At 43.4% G+C, this 20530-nt stretch overlaps 1 protein-coding gene across 1 annotated transcript in view; it reads right to left on the reverse strand.

The window, feature by feature from the left end:
• Window positions 1-20530, reverse strand: part of TNR (tenascin R) — an 83874-nt gene that overhangs the window by 19038 nt on the left and 44306 nt on the right. The window contains exons 11-16 of the mRNA XM_007084000.3: window positions 20115-20234; window positions 19042-19188; window positions 16196-16315; window positions 12766-12909; window positions 11960-12090; window positions 10918-11050 (exon numbers count right to left, since the gene is read on the reverse strand). Of these exons, the coding sequence (XP_007084062.1) occupies window positions 10918-11050; window positions 11960-12090; window positions 12766-12909; window positions 16196-16315; window positions 19042-19188; window positions 20115-20234 (795 nt within the window). The remainder of the gene's footprint in view (window positions 1-10917; window positions 11051-11959; window positions 12091-12765; window positions 12910-16195; window positions 16316-19041; window positions 19189-20114; window positions 20235-20530) is intronic.

Here is a 20530-nt window from a genome sequence, read left to right on the forward strand (position 1 = left end):
AGAAAAAGAATCTCCAGGCCCAGATGGCTTCATTATTAATTCTATCAAACATTTAAAAAAGGAACATCACCAGTTTTATACATTCTTTTATAGAAAATGGAAAAAGAGGGAACATTGACAACTCATTCAATAAGGCCAGCATTACCTGGATACAAAAACCAGACACAAACAGTACAAAAAAAAAGAGAAAAAGAGTAGGTCAGAAAAAAGTTTTGAAGTTCTATTTTTGTTTCTCCCCCATACTTTCATGGACTATTCATTATCTACCTCTTCGTGTGTCCTTGGTTCTTCTCTATTACACACATAACAGACACAGCAGCTGATAACCCCAAAGAGACATGAGCGCATAAGCCAGAATGTCCATCACTGGAGAGTAAGATTACTGAGAAAGAAAGACCACAGTCTGTGTGACATCCATCACCTGATGCAGAACTATTAGAATAGTAGGTCCAAGTTTAAATTAAGCATGACAGCTTTATTTAAGGAGGTAAGAAAGGAAATTAACAATATAAAAAAATAACCAAAATCATGCACAATTAAGTAGAAATATTAGGCATGAATAATATAATAGTTGAAAGTAAGAACATAATGGATGGGATGAATGGAGAATTTAGATCCAGCTAAACACAAATAAATGACTTGAATGATCAGATGGAGGAACTTTCTGAAAAGATTTAAAAGCAAGATAAAAGGCAAGAAAACATAAAGACAAAGCTAAGAGATTTGGAGGAGAGAATATACATTCCAACATCTAACTAATAGATGTCCTAAAAAGGAGAAATAAAAACAGAAAGAAATATCTAAAGAAATAATGAAGATAAATGTCTCAGAATTAAAGATAAAACACCTCAGATTTAAAGGGCTCTAGGAGTGTTGGACGAAAGATAAAAAGAAAAACAAACCCCAAGACATATGGTGAAGTGGAAGACTGTAAAAAAGAAAGAGAAACATTCTAAAAGCTTCTAGAAAGAGCAGACCGCCTCCAGAGGGAACAAGGATCAGACTGACATCAGACTTCTCAGTGGCAACACTGCATATGAAAAGACAATGGAATATTTTAAAATATAAAGGAAATAAATATTGGAACCTAACATTTTGTATCTCTGATCACATTGCAATTCAAATGTGAGGGTATGATTAAAAAAAAAAAAAATGCTCCGGGCATGTGAGATTTCATGAGGTCTGCCTTACAAAATCCTTTCTGGAAAATCTAGAGGAAGCACACTTCAGAAGAGTGACAAATGCTACAGATATGAAAAGTAAGCGTGGTTAAATACTTGAGTAAGATGTCTTCTTTTTGCCTTAAATAAAAGACTATCACAAAACAGGAGGGGAAAATGCCTATTTTTAACAACCCACAGCCCAAATCCACACAGGGTTGGTTTGGGTGAAGGTGAAAGGGACAGGGAGTGGGGAAGAGTCCAGAGGGTTTGAGAACATGCTCAAGTACCTGGATTGCTGCAGGGAAGGTACTATATTGATCAGTTTAAGAAATTTATAGGGACAAGTAAACATGAATATGGATCTTAAATCTAAAAGCTGGCTCTTTGAAAATATTAATATTGATTAATGTTAATAAGGCTGATTAAAAAATAAAGACCGAAGTTGCCAAAAATAAGCTGAAAAAAAAAATAAGCTGAAAATAGCTGCAGATATAGTAGAGATTAAAAATAAAGTCTTTCGAAGAATTTCATGCTACTAAAATTTAAGACTCAGATGAAATGAATAAACTCCTAGAAGGTTATAAAGTGCCACAACTGGTATAAGAAGAAACTGGGACTTTAGACAGATAATGCAGAGATACTAGTCCATCTCACATCCCTAAAACAAAGAGAAACAACCAAAATGACAACAAAAAATGCCCTAATGGTTTTAGTGATGGGTTCTGTTGTAAGCTACTCCAAAAAAAGTATGAAAAAGAATGAAAATTGTCTAGATTTTTTAAATGAATCTAGTGAAACATGGATTTCAAAACTCAATAAGGAACCATGTACATGAGAAAATGTATAGGTCAATTTCACTTATGATTGTAGATGTGTAAACAGGTTAAACAAAATTTTACCTAATCAGACCCAACAGTGCATTAAAAAAAAATCACATTCAGGTGAGGTTTCTCCTAGGACTATACAGAAAACTCTATCAGTGTACTTTATCTCGTTATTAAGATAAGGATAAAAATCATATAATTAACTCAGTTGATGCAGAAAAAAGCGATTTGAGAAAGTTTAACCACAAAGTTTGTGACAAAAACTCTTAGCTTCAAATAGAAGAAAATTCTTTAACTTAAATGTTTTAAACTTCAAACCTAAGCGAATATTACCTTGGTTTATTTAAGATTAGCTAATTATATATTTATTTTATTTCAATAAACATTTTTTTTAATGTTTATTTATTTTTGAGAGATAGAGACAGAGTGCAAATGGGAGAGGGGCAGAGAGAGAGGGAGACACAGATTATGAAGCAGGCTCCAGGCTCTGAGCTGTCAGCACAGAGCCCGACGCTGGGCTGGAACTCACGGACTGCGCGAGATCATGACCTGAGCCGAAGTTGGACGCTTAACTGACTGAGCCACCCAGGCGCCCCTATATTTATTTTATTTTAGAAAAGCTTCTGTTTTCCCATCAAAAAGAAGCTTAAAAATGAAGACTTAGCAAAAAGTATGCAACATGAAGCTACAAGTAAGCATTCCCTTTAAGAATGGGAACAAGTAAAGGTTACCTAATCTCACCGTTCAGTTTAACATAGTTCTTGAGGTCCCAGCTAATGGGACAAGGGATAGAAAAGTAAATAAATAAGAGGTATAAGGATTAGAAATATATAGATAAGACCATTATTATTTGTAAATGATATAAAACATTTACCTAAAAATATCAACAGAAATAATAGATAATTAGAATTAATAAAAGAGCTCAGTGGGATTGCTGGGTATGAGATCAATACGCAAAAATCCATAGCATTTTTCCATATCAGCAATAAGGAACTAGAAAATAATTTTTAAAGTTCAATGAAAGTCACCGAGCAATAAGAAATTGTAAATTGTTTAGAAATTAGCCAAGAACATAATGTTATAGAGAAATACTTAAAATCCTATTAAAGAGCACAGATATTATTTGAATGAATGAAGACACATTGTATACTTTTAGAAGGGATGACTTAGTATTCTAAAGATGTCAGTTCTCTCCAAATTACTTTATAAAATTATTGCAATTCCAGTCTAAATTCAAGACGAAATTTCTTTTGTGGAACTTGATAGACTTATTTTGAGATGCCTATGGGACAATGAAGGTCACAAGAGCTGAGTCAACTTCAAAAAAGAAAAGTGATATTAATATTGAGATATTAATATTAAGATACTGAGTGATCGATATTAAAACACAATGTAGTGTTGGCTATAGAGCAGACCATGGACTAGAATATGGAGTTCGGAGTTCAGAGACGGATACATGTACATATGGAAACCTAATATACAGTAAAGCAACACAAATCAATGGAGAATAGATGGATTACTTAGTAAATGATGTTGAGGAAACTGGCTTACCATATGAAGAAAAATGAAACTGTATCCTTACTGGGGCAGCTGCGTGTCTCAATCAGTTAAACGTCTGACTTTTGGTTTTGGCTCAGGTTGTGGTCTCATGGTTCGTGAGTTTAAGCCCCATGTTGGGCTCTGTGCTGATAGCGTGGAGCCTGCTCAAGATTCCCTCTCTCCCTCTCTCTCTGTCCCTCCCTTGCTTGCTTGTATGCAGTCTCGCTCTCAACATAAATAAATAAACTTAAAAAACTATATCCTTGGGGCACCTGGGTGGCTCAGTCGGTTGAGCGTCCGACTTCGGCTCAGGTCATAATCTCACAGTCCATGGGTTCGAGCCCCGTGTCAGGCTCTGAGGAGCTTGTTTCAGATTCTGTGTCTCCCTCTTTCTCTGACCCTCCCTGTTCATGCTCTCTCTCTCTCTGTCTCAAAAATAAATAAAAATGTTAAAAAAAAAATAAAAAAAAAACTATATCCTTACTTAATACCACATAAAAATGACTAAATATAAAAAATCTAGAAAGTTAATAAAGGTACACATAGAAGAATACCTTTGTGTCCCACAGGCAGGTAAAGACTTAAAGACTTCAGAAACTCAAATAATGCTAGGTAACACTTACTTATCACAGGAACTCTGATAGAAAGATAGGCTGTATGTGCAGGCAATTTATAGAAAAAGGCAACTCGAAAGGCTAACAAGCATAGATGAGATGTTTAAACTCAAACTTGTTATTATTTAAAGAAATTCAACTATATACACAATGGAATACTACGTGGCAATGAGAAAGAATGAAATCTGGCCTTTTGTAGCAACGTGGATGGAACTGGAGAGTGTTCTGCCAAGTGAAATAAGTCATACAGATAAAGATAGATACCATATGTTTTCACTCTTTTTTTTTTTTTAAATTTTTTTTTCAACGTTTTTTATTTATTTTTGGGACAGAGAGAGACAGAGTATGAACGGGGGAGGGGCAGAGAGAGAGGCAGACACAGAATCGGAAACAGGCTCCAGGCTCCGAGGCATCAGCCCAGAGCCTGACGCGGGGCTCGAACTCACGGACCGCGAGATCGTGACCCGGCTGAAGTCAGACGCTTAACCGACTGCGCCACCCAGGCGCCCCATATGTTTTCACTCTTAAGTGGATCCTGAGAAACTAAACAGAAGACCATGGGGGAAGGGAAGGAACAAAAAAGTTAGAGAAGGAGGGAGCCAAACCATAAAAGACTCTTAAAAACCGAGAACAATCTGAAAGTTGATGGGGGGGGGGGGGTGGGAAGGAGGGGAGTGTGGGTGATGGGTATTGAAGAGGGCACCAGTTGGGATGAGCACTGGGTGGTGTATGGAAACCAATTTGACAATAAATTTCATCTTAAGAAAAGAAAAAAATAAAGAAATTCAACCAGAAAATTAAATCTCAATTATGCCTATTAGACTGTCAAAAGTTACAAAGCTGGATCATGTCATTAGGAAACAGGAGCCGTCATGAACTTCCGTAGGGAGTGTGGACTAGCATAGCCATGCCAAAGAGCAATACTTAGTTAAACCAGGTAAACACATACCCCCTGACCCAGTCATTCCTCTTCTGGGAACATATCCCAAAGGTGATGCCTCACTGATTCATAAGAGGGCACATATAAGGTATTTTCTGCAGCACCATTTGTGGTGTGGGAGGCTGGGGACCATCTGCTGTCCATCTTGGGAGAATGGAGAGGTAACATGCGATGGATGAACAGCACGCAGTGTTTTGCAACAGTTGGAAGCCAGAGACTAGGCACCTGTACTACAGCATCGATGGGTCTTAAAAACAGCGCTGAGTAGAAAATACGAGAGCAGGGAATGAATCGTGTAATCCAATACCGTTTGCACACATTTGAAATATACTCAAAACTTGCCCAAGAACACATTTTTCAAAAACACATATAAACCAAAGGACACAAATTCAACACCTCAGACCGGTTGCGTGTAGCAGGCACAAGAAAAGGTGAAAGCAGAAAGAAAGAAATGAATAAATATAGAGAGGGCCCTTGGGGGTCATGGATGGGAATACTTTGTTCAAATGGGGTCTGTAGTGCCCTCCTTCCACACAGTCAGGTATCCAAGAAAGGAGAAGGTGGGCCTCTTCTTTTGGGGGATTGCTTATTTCAACGGAGCTGGCACGCCAGCTGTTTCTAAGTAGTGGAGCAGAGGGAATCCTCTCCAGTTCCCTACTTTGGTGAAGGGGGAAGTGTGGTATAAATGAGAGTAGGAAGCAGTGCACAGTGGGCATTGGAATTCCCAACTGATAATTACGTGGATTTGCATGACCCACTATCTATTGTCCAGGGATCCGGGATTTGCCAATCCTTATTAATTTTTACAGCTTCAGAACTGAAGCTTGTGTTAGAATAGACTCCCAGAGCTTTTCCTGAAAAGCCCCAGAGAGCAGCTCAGCCTGGATGTGGGATAGACTGGAGCAAAGGTAATAAAGAAAACTTCTCATTACTCATCTCTGGGTACCTCCACAAATGATTGTCTTCGCTTAACCTCAAGGTCAAGACAACCTATTTTATAGTGTTCGCTGTCTCTGAGGACAAGCTTTAGTGAGCGTCTTGTTTGCTTCTTATAGTATTAAAAGAGACAATGAAACCTGCGTCTCAGAAGATCATTTCACCAAGTCCCTGTTGCTCTACGGGGAATATTTGTTTCCTCATTTATATTCATGTCTCTGAAAGACAAGTAGACCTTGAATGAAATTTCAGGCGACAGTAAATTATAAATAATGTATCCATATTTTTTCTCTTCCATACTACTTGTATTTAATTCCCCCTAGAGTCTTGTGCAAACACCAGGGACAACAGGACAGACAGCTATTAACATGATGGAAAGAATGAAATGGGTTTATGCTCTATAGCAGGAATACAGCAAGGGAGGATATCTTGATCAAAGAAAGTTTCTGAGGTTTTGTGGGAGTGAGTTCTTTTCTTCTCGCTCTCTCTTTTATTTTTATTTTTAAAAGCATCTCAACTCTTTTCCAGACCATTAAATAGACATCTGCTTGAAATGAGCCTCTTATTGCGGCCCACCCAAGGCAAGATGAAGGTTTGTCAGCGGATGGAGGCCACTTAGGGGCCCAGCTCTAGGCTCTTTTGTTCCATAAGACAAGGCATAGAAAATGCTTAGAACGACCAGCTGATAACATCCCGTCCTAAGAATAGGATGCTGCTAAGTGGAGAGCTCAGGCACTGTCAATGAAGTCGGAAAGGATGCCTGTTACGAGAATGAAATTAGTCTCTAAATCCATCAGCCCTGATGTGCCGTCACATTGGATGCTCTGGTGTTTTTCAGACCTCTTGCTCAGCGGGAATAATTCATGGGGTTCAGACTGCCAGCTCTTCAGTCTTTCAAGTATGTGAAAAGATTCTCTGCTCTTTGTTTTTGTTTCCTTCTTCCTCTTCTTCTCCTTCTCCTTCCCCTTCCCTGCCTTCTCCTTCTCCTTTTTCCTCCTCCTCCTCTTCTCCTCTTCCTCCTCCTTTTCTTCTTTCTAGGCAAACAGGGGCCCGCCGATAGAGCGGACAGGGCGAGCTATGTGGCTCCCGTGTGTGTGTGTTGGGAGGGAGTTAGAGAGACAGGGAGAGGATGAGTTGGGATGTGCTTCACGTCAGGAGAGGCAGAATCAGGCCGAAGGTGCAGCCACTGAGGCCACTCTTCAGAGGGAGCCTGATCTCCAGAGACCTGTAAGAGATCTATGGGGCTAACAGGAGAGTTCTGGGATGAAAAACACCTGCCCCTGATGCTGGAGGCCCCCTCTCCTGGACTCCTCCTCAAGGCGTCTGGCTCAAGCCACCCATTAAGCAAACCCCAAACTTTTCCTTATTCTTTTTCATATATATATATATATATAGAGAGAGAGAGAGAGAGAGAGAGAATGCATGTGTGCACATAAGAGCAGGGAAGGGGACATAGCGAGAGAGAGAGAGAGAGAAGAGAAAGAATCCTAAGCAGGCCCCACAGGGCTCGATCCCATGACTCCTGGGATCATGACCTGAGCCTAAACCAAGAGTTGGACTCTCAACCGACTGAGCCACCAGGTGTCCTTCCCTCTTGATAACATCCTGACCCCCACATTTAGGAAGCTGATACTCTTGTATTCTCTTCCTCCTTAATAAAATTTGCTTTTGGCAGGGGAGTTGGAAGGGGGTGGTAGAAAAGGTGGGGGTGGGCATGGCTCAAGCAGAGAAGACTCACTAATGTTGACGTGCAAATAACTGTGCAGGTTTAGTACAATCTCTTCAGGGAAATTTGCATTTCTGGTGGCAGAAAGAACCTGAAATTGGAGGGACTTGGGACATCACACTGTGCAGGCAGTACCTCTCTCTCTGCCAGTCCCGTCCCTGTGATGGATATTGAAAATCTCCTTCTACAGCTTTGTTTCACCAGAAACCCCTCTTCCATGCTCTGCAGCTGGGATTTAACTATTCCATTCAACCCACATTTATTATGTCTGCCGTGTGTCAGGCTTTGTGCAAGGTACTTCCATATGCATTACTTTCATCCACACACTTTTCATTCTGCAACTGGTCATTTCAGTGGGTTCTGATAAATCTCCAAGACAAAGCCAGCAGGGTGTGGTACGCATCAGTGGTTTAAATTTAAATTTGAGCTTCGCAGCAAAGCTCTGCAAAGACTTCCAAACATGGATATATCTTTGCCTTGTACCACGGGAATAGGGGCAAGTCCTTCTCTAGTCAACCCCAAACTGTCCATGGGGCGGCTCAGTCAGTAGCTACGCTCATTATACAGGATCGTGGGCTCTTAACAGTTTCCCCCTTTTTGAGTTGGTATTGGTCATGCCCCAGGAAGCCCAGTGTCAGCTGGAGTTTCATGAAAACAAAGAAACAAACACCTAAATCCCCCCGATGGCCCCTCTGCATTGTCCACTAAACAAAGCCACTACCCTCGCCCCCTCTCTGGATTTCCATGAATTGTTAGCCCTCTGCTTATTAGATCTGGCTGAGCCTCCCGCTGGATTTGGGATCCCAGACCCAAACTATTATACATCTGTGGGGCGGCTTTGCAGAAGAGAGGGCCAGTGGTGGGCACAGAAGCTGGTACACTTTTATTGCCCGGGTGGATCTGGAGCAAGGCACAGCCACAAGATGCTGGAGAAACCTCAGGTGTGCCAGGCGAGATGAGGCACGTTCCGGGTGGTAGGGCCGTAGACTCAGTGTCTTATCATCCTGCTCACACACACCAGCTGTGGCATTACGAGGGCGGGAGCCGTGGCCCATACTACACTGAGCGATCTTTGAAACCTATGCATTTCGGGGATGAAATGATTACTTTGCACTTAATAAATATGCAGATTGGGAGCTCTGGTTTTTTTCTGTCATCTCTGTCCTTTGTGTGGGAAAGAAATTCTTAATTCAGGGAAAAGCTCCAATCCACGGGTCTTTGGGTGGCAGCTTGAAAAAGAGGACCACAGAGGACCCTTACACCTGTGAATACGCAGCGAAGGGATGGAACAAGCGAAGGTGGCACCTTGATGCTGAGATAAGTCCCTCCGTGAAAGGGCATGGAGGGGGCGCAAAATTGACTTGAGCCCCTTAAAGGGATCAAGTGTCCTCCAAGTTCCGCTTCGTGAAGACGCGTTTCAACTTGTGGCAAGCCCTGCGACCAAGGCTTACGTTTATTTTTATTTATTTTTAAGATTGTTTAAAGTCTATTTATTTATTTTGAGACACAGAGAGAGAGAGAGAGAGTGTGTGTGCATGAGTGGGGGAGGGGCAGAGAGAGAGAGGAAGAGAGAGAATCCCAAGCAGGCCCCATGTTGTCAGCACAGAGCCCGATGTGGGGCTTGATCTCACGAACTGTGAGATCATGACCTGAGCCAAAATCAAGAGTTGGGCATTCAACCAACTGAGCCACCCAGGTGCCCTCAGCTTATTTTTATTTTTTAATTAAAAAATCATTTTTCTGATGAATGCGCTCATTGTAGACACTTTGTAAGATATTCAAAATATTAAAAAGAAGGGAAAGGAGAACTCATTCACAATCTCACTACCTTAAAGAACGACTGGTGACATTTTGGTGTATTTGATTCAGTGTCCTGCTTTACCATTTAGGGTGAGTCTACAGGGAGAGCCACCCGAGTAGGGATGGGGCATATTCTGTCACCTCCCTCTGGTGATGAAGGGGTAGGCTCTGAGGCAGGGCCAGGATTCCAGCCACCCTGGTACTCTGACATGGCAGGCAGACGTACATCTAGGGACAAGGGGTACTCTCGCTTGGCCCACACATGTGCACAGCCACACCTCCAGAACGTGGGGCAGGAAGACAGCTCAAAGTGTGGACTGGGAAGTCCTACATTACGGACTATAGAGAGGCACTGTGGGAAAAGGCAGAAAGGACTGTTAATAGCACAGGCCCCACAGCCAGATCAACTGGGGTCAAATCCAGGCTCTCCTACTTACAAGTTATGGGGTCTTAGGTGAGTTGCCTCACCTCTGTGTGGCCCGATTTCCTCAACTGGGAATAGGGATAATGGAATATACCTCATAGGATGTGATTTCATAGGCTTGAATTAGGTAATACATGTAATGTAGTCAGAACAGTGCCTGTCAGATAGCTCTCAAAGGTTCTCAAAAGGTTGGTTTATTTCCTGTTACACACATGAGGACACCCTTATTCCTGAAGGACAGTTTCAGGTATATTCTGCCGATACTTAAATGGAGGAAGGTAGGAGCAACTGGATTTGGAAGCAGAAGACCTTGGTTCTAGTTTGACCCAGGCACGTATGCTATTTGATTTCTGTGCACTCTGTTTCATCATCTGTGAAATGGGGGTATACATAAGGCCCTTCTCACCAGTTGTTACAAGGACTGAATTGAGGTCATAAGAATGCAAAAGTGCTTCGTGTATGGAGAAGAACCCTGGACTTAATGCAAAGGGTTTACTATCCATACCTTTATTACGTGATTCTCTGATTACAGGCAGCAGAGGGAGGGAGGAAGGAAGGAAGGAAGGGAGGAAGGAAGAGAGAGAGGAAGGAAGAGAGGGAGGGAGGGAGGAAGGAAGGAAAGGAAGGAAGGCAGGCAGGAAGGAAGGATGGAAGAAATTTGCTGGGAAAACACTTGCAGAAAATCTGAACAGGAACCTGTCATTTAGTGGGTCCAGGTGGACCAGGGATTTGCACTGCTGGTTCCTATGGCTGCCCTGGCAGTGAGAAGTTTCCTGGCAGAGTCTTGGAAGGGGGGAAAAGGGGGAGTGGAGAAAATCATTATTTTCCTTCACAGGAAGAGGCAGTTGAGTCCGTTGATAGGTTCCTCCCTGATCACGTCTCAGCAGAAGTTGCTGAGGAGCCAGACGTCCTGCAGGGAAGAAGAAAGCATCACCGGGCCATGTGTCTCACCTGTGATGAAGGTGGTGGAGGTGAGGCTGCTCCGGGCAGTGTCCTGGGCCGCCTGCAGGAGCACCGTGTAGTCTGTGCTCTCAGAAAGGCCCTCCAGTCGGATCCACGTGTCCTCTGCGTCCACAATCAGCTCCTGTGGAACAAGCGAGGAAGGCAGGTGGATGGGAGTGACAGGCACATGACTGAGAGGAGCTGGGAAGGGAAGCCCAAGCCCACGGCCAGATCGGTCGGTATCGCCACGGCCACTGTGTGCTCTCCGTTCCCCAACAAAGACTGCATCGAGCCAACAGGCAGAGAGGACAGCTCCTGTGTGAGATTGAGACAGCTCCTACCGCATAGATGCACATTGGCATAAAGGTAGGCATGTGGATTATCAAATCCAGTGGTTTCCAACTGTATTAGATTCCTCAGGACCCAGGGAGGCAGAAGCCTAGGCCTCCCTACTCCATATCCAACAGACTAGCTCTGCTTACATCCATTTTGTACATTCTGCTCCTGAATATGATTTCACTTTAAAAAAAAAAAAAAAAGGATTTCATTGCAAACAGAAGTCTGACAACCGGTGCTCTAGAAGTACTATTTCAACTGATCACACAACACAGAAATTTGTCATCTCTTTACTGCAGGCTATAGATGTAGCCTTTATAATGCTTATCAAGAGGCATAAAAGACTCGAATTTGGTATCCAGCTCATGTTTGCTTGGCCCTGCTAGTGAAATTTTTTTCCAAAACGATGTACTTATATGGCTTGGAAGTTTCCACTGTGCTTTGCATCATCATATTGGAAGCACCACCCAAAACCAAGTGAAGTTGTAAAGGTAGACACCCCCATTATCCGGAGCGGAAACTAAGGCTCAGAGAGGCTTCGTGTTTTGTCTCAACTTGTAAAGAGAGTAGTAGAGAAGCCAGGACTAGCACCAAAATCTCTGGCTTACAGACCCAGGCTTTTTCCTCAACAGCATGTCTGTATCCGTCATGGGAAACCCAGTTTGCTCCCTTTGGATGGCCTGATAGAAAAATCTCCCTTACAGAAAAATCTCACCTTGCGGCTTCCATCAGTGGATTTGTAGGTTAAGATGTAGTTTTCAATCTCTGCTCTGGGAGGCTGCCAGGAGATCAGGGCACTTTGTCTGGTGACTTCACTGGCCGTCAGGTTTGCAGGAGGGTCCAGGACTATAAGGAAGAGAAAACACCAGGAGTACCTTCCTCTCCAGCTCCTTTCTGTTTGATTCCAGGTATCAGGTATTTATCTGCCCACCTACGTGGTCTCTGGGCTGCTTACATGCTGACCCCAGTTCTAGCTTGGACAGGAGCAGAAAATGATCAGTCAGTGTCATGATCATTCCTGCACCTATTTCCCCCTCTAACCTGGGCCTCTGGGCCCAGGTGTGTCATCTTCCAATCTGACCTATGTCTGAAATCATGACCTAAATAAATCTGCATGTCTGTGAGTTCACTCTGGAACTTGCATCATCATCCCCACAACTATACCTTTGTCTCCTGTTCTGGCCATGATTGCACCCAGCCAGTGTCTCCCAGATATCAAGCCCTTTCATATGCATCCAGTTTTTTCTGGGCCAGATCCATTTCCAATACTGGCCTCTCTTGGCCTGGTTCTACTGCTGTCAGCCAGACCCAGGATGAAAGCAGAAAATAGACATGTGCCTGCTGCCCGAGAGCTGCAGCTCACTGGCATTTGGGCAGCAGTCAACTGAGATACGAACAGCTCATAGCTGCGCTGTCCAAAGCCTCTAGACTCTAATTTAGTCCACCACATGGGGATGGATAATTTTCAGGATCTGCAAAAGCATCCAGGGATGCTGGATATATAGCCAACCATGTACTCACGGGTAGAGAAGTTGGTGCTGATGGTGCCACTGGTGAGAGGTCCACTGGTGGCATACATAGTGACAGTATAGTGGGTGCTGGGAAGCAGGCCAACGAGCTGGAATCCCTCACTGCCTCCGTCAACCAGGATGGTCTCTCCAGCAACTGAAATCACATGAACACGGGTAAGAGCTGACTAAGGCGATTCAACCTAGGAAAAGCTTATCAAATCCAAAGACATTTCATAAAGATTCAATATTGAAGGATTGTGGAAGACATCATTTCAAGGCTATTCAGCTTAGCATTGGATTCCACACAAGCATCTCCTCTCATCATGTTTTGCATCTCGATTGAGAAACATATTCCTTATTTGGAAGCCAAATTGTCTTTTCCGTGACTTCACTCAAGCCGCTGGGGTTACAAAGAAAAGCTGAAGCCTCTGTCTCCATGGCTCCCTCCCCCCCACCACAGCTTCGAATCAAGCCCTCTCTTCTAGGCTGAGAAAATTTATCCCCAACCACCATTACATGTATGTGGCAGCTCCAAATCTGTTGACTTCTTGCACCCGTGGGCAGAGCTCCGCATTTATTTCTACCGTATTTTGCTTTGTCAATTGAGTTTTGGACCACTGTTTCAGTTTATTGAACTATATTTGAATTTGGATTCTATTGATCACAGTTAAAAAAAATATCTGAGCACAGTTGACACACAATGGTGCATTATTTTCAAGTATGCAACGTAGTGATTCAACTTCTGCATACATTATGCTATGCTCAGCACAAGCATAGCTACTCTCGGTCACCATATCACAGTATCAGTGACTACCCAGATTTGTTTTATATACAAATGTGATAAGCGTGTCTTCTCTGTATTCATTCATGCTGTCAATAAAACTTCACTAGAGGGGCGCCTGGGTAGCTCAGTTGGTTAAGTGTCTGACTTTGGCTCAGGTCATGATCTCACAGTTTGTGGGTTCGAGCCCCACGTTGCGTTCTGTGCTGACAGCTCAGAGCCTGGAGCCTGCTTCGGATTCCCTCTGTCTCTCTGCCCCTCCCCACTCGCGCTCTGTCTCTCAAAAAATAAATAAATGTTAAAAACAAAAATAAAAACAACTATTCACTAGAGCAGGGCCAAGCCCTTTCTTGTGTCTTTAGAATACTCCCAGGTCACTCTCAGCATTTAAGAAAGTTTACAAAGCAATTCTCCAAACTAGGTGGGGGTTTCAAGTTCCTTGTGGTCTAAAGGCTTAGAAGGCATGCGAACAAGTTAAAATCCACACCAGCTCTTTGGAAGAACATACATAACGACTCTAACTTTTTAGTATCCTCATTTGCAACATGTTGCCAGCGGTCGCTGTTCCAGCCACCTCAAACCATGGCAGTTCTCAGAAGTCCTCATGTTCTCTCATATCTCTACAAATGCACTCAGGCTGCTCTCTTTTCTCGGAATTCCTTTTCCTATACAATCCTTCTCTAACTTTACCTGAGATCAGCTTGTTTTTTTCCCCTTCAACACCCTCACTCCCAATCAGCGATCCATCTGTTCTGTGATTGCCTGTGTCATGACAGTGCTCACATTGGGTTGTACCCAGGTATTGGTTTCATCCTCACCAGAGTGAGGTCTGCGAAGAGAACTCATGCTCTGTCTCTGAATCCTTGCAGCCTTGGTGAGTGCGTGGCTCGTGGGAAGACATCAAAGGTATTTGTTGCACGAACAGAGGTTAATTGGTATGAGGGAAGCATGTACTTTGTTTTTATTTTTTTTAACGTCTGTTTATTTTTGAGAGAGAGAGAGAGAGAGACAGACTGTGAGCAGGGAGGGGCAGAGAGAGGGAGACACAGAATCTGAAGCAGGCTCCAGGCTCCGAGCTGTCAGCAGAGCTGAACCGCGCGAGATTATGACCTGAGCCGAAGTTGGACACTTATCAGACTGAGCCACTCAGGCGCCCCTGGAATCATGTACTTTGTATCTGTGAGCGGGTGGGTCTATCTACCTTGGGGGAATATTGGAAGCTTTGGCAGAGGAGATAGTGTTGAAACTGACTTAAAGAATGTGTGTGTCTAAGCAGACAAGTAGGGAGGGAATTTCTTGGTAGGGGAAATGACACATGCAAATGCATGGCGGTTTGGGAAGGCATGGTGAGAGTTAAGAAACGCAGGCCCATGGCATGCAGGGAGGGGTGGCAGGAGTTGACACGGATCCCACACACACATAGCGGGGTTCTGGTGGAGCTATAGTCGTGATATTCGTTCCTTGAGGAGGGTCATCCAATCAGCTACAGTTCTAACTCCAAATATGATCCATCACGTATTTTTCCATCTAAGTGATAAGTGGGTTTTTCTTTTTTTTTCTTAAATTAATGTATATTTTTAATGTAATTATTTTTTAAACATTTAACAGAGTTCTTTTTTTTCACTCTTAACCATATTTTATTTTATTTTATTTTATTTTTCAATATATGAAATTTATTGTCAAATTGATAAGTGGGTTTTTCTAATACATTACTGAAATCCAAGTGTGTTAGCAGATTGGCCAGTCAAAAAAAAAAAAAAAAAAAAGGGACCTAAAGTGGTTCTGGTAAAACTTACTCTTAGTGAACCTGTACTTGTATGTTACATCCACTAATTATTTTCCCAATTTATTTAATAGTCTGTTTTGGTTTTTATTTTCCCAAGCTTTGACCATCTGTTTACTTTGCAGCTTACAAAAACTGGCTACCTCTGTCATTTTTGAAAATCAAGACATCTGCTTATCTTTTGTCTTCTGGTATCTTTGTTCTCTGGATTCCCGGGTACAACCCACAAGAATTCTGTGATCACATGTATAATTTGGTCAGGCAAGTAATTTTCCTAGGCCTAGACACTTGAATCACTCAATACTATTTTGCTTTGGGCTTCTCTATTCAACTTCAAATAATGTAAGGTGAACAAGCATGGTAAGAAGACATTGAAACTCAAGATTGCATGCTGGATCAACCTTTTGGGTTGGATATGGGTAGACAAGACTAAAGCAACAGGAGTTTGCTAGGCCTGGATCCTTTGTCACCTGTTTCCACGTATTATCTGCTCCGTGTGTGGTGCTTTAGTGGTTTTCTCGCTCTGTAAATATCTAGAAAAGTCTGCGTTCCAGCCCATAGCATTTGGGGCCATGTCTTAGCTCAGTTCTGAGTTTTGTCTTCCAAGTGCTATTGCTCTGTTTTTTGTATTTGCCTTTGTTTATGTGCCCTCCTTGTACATTTCAGATTCGGCCCTTCTGCATTCCCATAGTTGGTACTGTTTGCAGAGTTTGGGGACATCTTGAGAGCTTGAGAGTAAAAGTAAAGCAGTAAAACTTCTAATATGTTCCTCAGCTTGATAAAATGTCCTTCAAAAAACAAAAACTGTCATAATAGCCTTCAGCCCCAGTCCCCGCCCTTCCCACCTGCCTGATGCACAGGCCTGTAGACATTCACCTGCAAAGTGTGTGAGGACAATGACATAGTTCTCCACTTCACCCACTGGTGCCTTCCACTGCAGTAGGGCTTCTGTTGGAGTGATGTTGGTGGCGATCAGATCCACAGGGTTGTCCATGGCTGAAATGGAACCGGAGAATATCAGGTGAACGTAGGAGGCACTGCAGCGAACTATCTCCTGCAGCTTCACCCATCACGCACATCTGCGGCTGTGCCATACAAAATGATGAAGTGAGTGGAGACCTCTTTCCTTTCTCCCCTTCTGATCTCATCCTCTTCTCCCCTTCGTCCTTCCTCCCAAGTACCCAGTTTTGCCCTGATTGGTCTCGGGTCTTCCTTTTAATGTATTCATTAACTTCTTACATGCGGAGCACTGTCAGGTGCTATGGGGGATTCTGAGGTATGGCTGTTGTGCTTTAGACATTTAAACGTAGAGGGAGAAACTCAGAACATATAGGAATTGTTATATTCCTTTAGTTAATGAGACAATTTGTTTCCCAGGCTATTTGCACTTTCACAAATACAAGGGGCATGCTTTGTGGAACGATCTCTGTTGATGAACTTCGGAAAGTATGGTGGGAGTTCCATGAAGTCAAGGAGTAGCGTCAGTGCCTGGAACTTACAAGGTACACAATACATGCTCGTGGAATGACTGAATGGGACTCAGGTTGCCTCTAAAGCCACATATGATGATTGCTTTACCACAGACTTCCTCTGTATTGAGTTCTGGGTATCCTTTTTGTGGCATAGAGTCAAGGGGATTCTTCCAGGCTAAAGGCCAGTGGTGCCTGTTGGGGGGAACAGAGTTTGCTCATCATGGGACCGTGTGCCTATTCTTATTTGCCCATGTTCTATGCATATGTTTCTTACTATGCTTCCCTTCCATAAGGTTGGGATTTATTTTAGAAATGGAGGTTATTAGAATAGTTTAAGTATCAACTCAACCCAAGTATCATGTAATTTACTTCTGGGGACCAAGATGTGCTGTTGACCCCTAACTGCAGGTTTCTATAGCTTGCCCGTATTCCTCATTTGAAAGCAACAACTGTGAACTTTGTTTCACTTTTAATATCTCAACTGCATCCATCATCTGTGTCTTCAGCAAGTTCTTCCAATGCAACCTTATGAGAAGAGACAAAGAGGAAAAGTCTTGGGAGACTACAGTTAGCTTGATCCCTCTGAGATTAAGCGTGAGATCCTAAAGGAGTACTCATTTCTCCCAATTGCAAAATCATAGACCTTACATTAAAACAACAAGATAAGACATTTTTGTGGGTCATCTGGTTGTCAGGAGTTGCCAATAGCTCTGCTTGAACCTAAAGGAGGGTGGTTTGGGTTGGTGCCCTACTGAATATCTGCTTTACAGATACTTGCTGCTTATAACCACAAACCCAAGATGAGGTGTTTTGACCCAAGTTGCTGCTTTCTTTTACCCTAGGGGGTAGGCAGGAGGCTCTTGAAATTCATTTTCTTGTTCCCAAAGAGAAAGAGCCTAATTTCTTTACTATGAATTTCTAAGACTTTCAGGAAGGTGAGAGGGGGGCTTCTTTTGAATCATTGGGCATCACTTTGGGTCAATATTTCTTGATGCTTTAATGGTCACAGATAATTTGATGGAAAGGAAATATTGGACCAAAAATATTGCTGGGTTATCTGTAGTCACAGGCCTGTGAGGAGACTAGGGAAGATGAGAATACCCTGTGGTGTCTTTTAGAAGAATAATTTCTTGAGGTTCTGAACATTCTGAAGGAACGTTTCTAGGCCATTACTTTACAGATGTTTCTGGGCCTGTGAGAGTATCTACAAAAGCAGTGAGGAATTCCAAGTTACCTTTCCCTTGTTCAGGAAATGCCATTCTCTGAGGAAATTAAGCAGCCTCAGGAAAGCCGGCTGTTCTAATGAGGCAGGTTGGATGTTTTCCCATGTGCTGTGGGAATAATAGCTTCACTGGAAGGTTAGATCTGGGGTCTGGGGACAGAAAACTTTGTCCCCTCTGGTAACTTCTACAGCAAATCTTTCCTAGTTCGGCATGGTGGGCTGACTGAGAAGGAGGAGCAGTGGAGCTGTTGCGGGAGTCCTGTTCTCAGATGCATCCAAAAGGCTCACTTTCCAAAGGAAGGCCACCACCTTTTGAGCATAAAGCAATAGTAAATGCAGCCACTTGGTGGCTTCTGGCCACAGAGGATGAAGAGTTTCAGGACCCTATGGGTTATTACTGATATAATCAACTTTTCCTTCTCTGAGGTAAAATTTACTTGACTGAGTCTTTTAAAAAATTAAATGTGAGGGACGCCTGGGGGAGCTCAGTCAGTTGGGCGTCTGACTTTGGCTCAGGTCTGATCTCACCGTTCATGAATTTGAGCCCTGCATCAGGCTCTGTGCTGACAGCTCAGAGCCTGGAGCCTGCTTCAGATTCTGTGTCTCTCTCTCTGACCCTCCCCCCTCCTTTCTCTCTCTCTCTCTCTCTCTCTCTCTCTCTCTCAAAAATAAGTAAACATTAAAAAAATTTTCTTTTAATTAGATGTGATGATTCAGATGTCTGTTCTGGAATTCACTTTCATCATGTGTCTTTAAAAGGTCACCTTTCTTACTGGGAATTCCATGAAAATTTCTGACCCAAATCAATAAGGTCTAAACTTCCAGTATTAGGAATATCAGTGGGGAGAGAAATTGCAAATTGCTTTGCATAACACAGTGAGTCAGAGGGACACCCAAGAACGGAGCCTCTGAGCCCAGGACCAGTGCCCTCTGTATTAGCCAGAACAACTCTACTGTTTGCCTCTTCTGTCTGTTGTGGGTCCTCAGCCAGCATCCTGACTTGGCTCATGACAGGGAGACATGCCTACCTGTGTGAATGAGGGTGCAGACGCGCTCACTCTCCTCTCTGCCCCGCACACTGTTGAGACTTATTTCATATTCAGTGGCTGGATACAACTTGGTGATGGTGAATTCTGTCACCGTGTTGGGCACCACTGAGCTGTCCAGCCGTCCCACTAAGGAAGAGCAGAAGCCACTGTTAAAGTTCAGCAGATGCTTCAACACAGCTCATGGTATAGTCTATCTACATAGAAGCTTCTGGCAGCACTTTGTCATGAAGCACAGACGGGTGCAAAGCTCAGTGCTTGGTGGGGAAAGAAGAGAAGTGGTTCATGGACTGGGAATATTGGAGCTTGAGGAGAGCTTGTATGCTGGTCCCACCTCCTCATTTTATAGGTTCCTTGGAACAACAACAACAACAACAACAACAAAATGGTTTATTTCGTTTTCTAACAAGCTGGTCTTCTTAAGGCAGTCTAACAGGCATGGACTGTGAAGAGGGGTCTATGCAGCCCGGAGACAGGGTAGTCTGGAAAACTTTCCCACCGCCTTCTTGGAAGTGGGCATGCCCTCTACTTTGTTAACAATGTGGCATGCACAGCAGGAACTGGCAGGGTGAAGGTCTGTGCCAACTTTTTCTGACTTCTGACTTGGCTGGGGTGGTAGAAATAGGACCACCATCACTGTGGCTCCCTCTAAAGCTCCATCTGGCTCAGCCGAGTCTTTAGGAATCCCCCAGGCTTCTAGTCTTGGACTAGTCTCTCGGGAAAGTGCACATGACCCTGGATCTTGACAGATTTTTTGGGGGGGTTGTTTCTCACTAGACTGCCTAGATAATGGTGACCAGTTACCATGATTTGCTCTGCTGGTTGAGGGCCTGGTTTCTGGGTGAATATAGTCCAGCCGTGTGTGAGAGGAGTTGGTGAGTTCAGGGTTTCTGGCCTGCTCCTCCTTAACCCACTCTCATTGTGAAGGAGCGCGCTACAGAGAGGGGGAGAACGCAGGCAGGGGTGATATCCTCTGGGATGTGTATTTCTCCCAGAGCAGTTGTCACTCAGCACCAAATCCCATCCATTTGTGAGAAATCAAGTGACTTTATTACCTTGTGTTGGCCGATACGATACTCGGTAGTAATCAAATGATGCAACAGGAGGGCTCCAGGAGACCATAACTGAGTCCTTGGTCACATTGCTAACTGTGATGTCTTTGGGGGGATCAATTCCTACAAGGACCCGCGTGTTTGTGGGAAAAAGACAGAAAAGCACAATGTGAGAAAGCAATTCTTATCCTTGGTTTCTTGTGGACCAAGAGCTAATAGCGTCGCAGGGACAGACAAGCCCTTTGTACTAGGGCATCCTTAAAGCCATGATTAGGCCCAAGTTTCAAATGAAAAGTCATAGGTATGGCTAAAGCCATGTTCATGGAGAATATTTTAACAACATTAGGTCGAACTGGCAAGCTCTGTGCTGTGCAGCAACTGTTAGCTGTGTCAAGGCCAACTGGAACTTTCCTTTAAGT

This window comes from Panthera tigris, chromosome F3 (genome assembly GCF_018350195.1).
Source record: "Panthera tigris isolate Pti1 chromosome F3, P.tigris_Pti1_mat1.1, whole genome shotgun sequence".
Classification (NCBI taxonomy): Eukaryota; Metazoa; Chordata; class Mammalia; order Carnivora; family Felidae; genus Panthera; species Panthera tigris.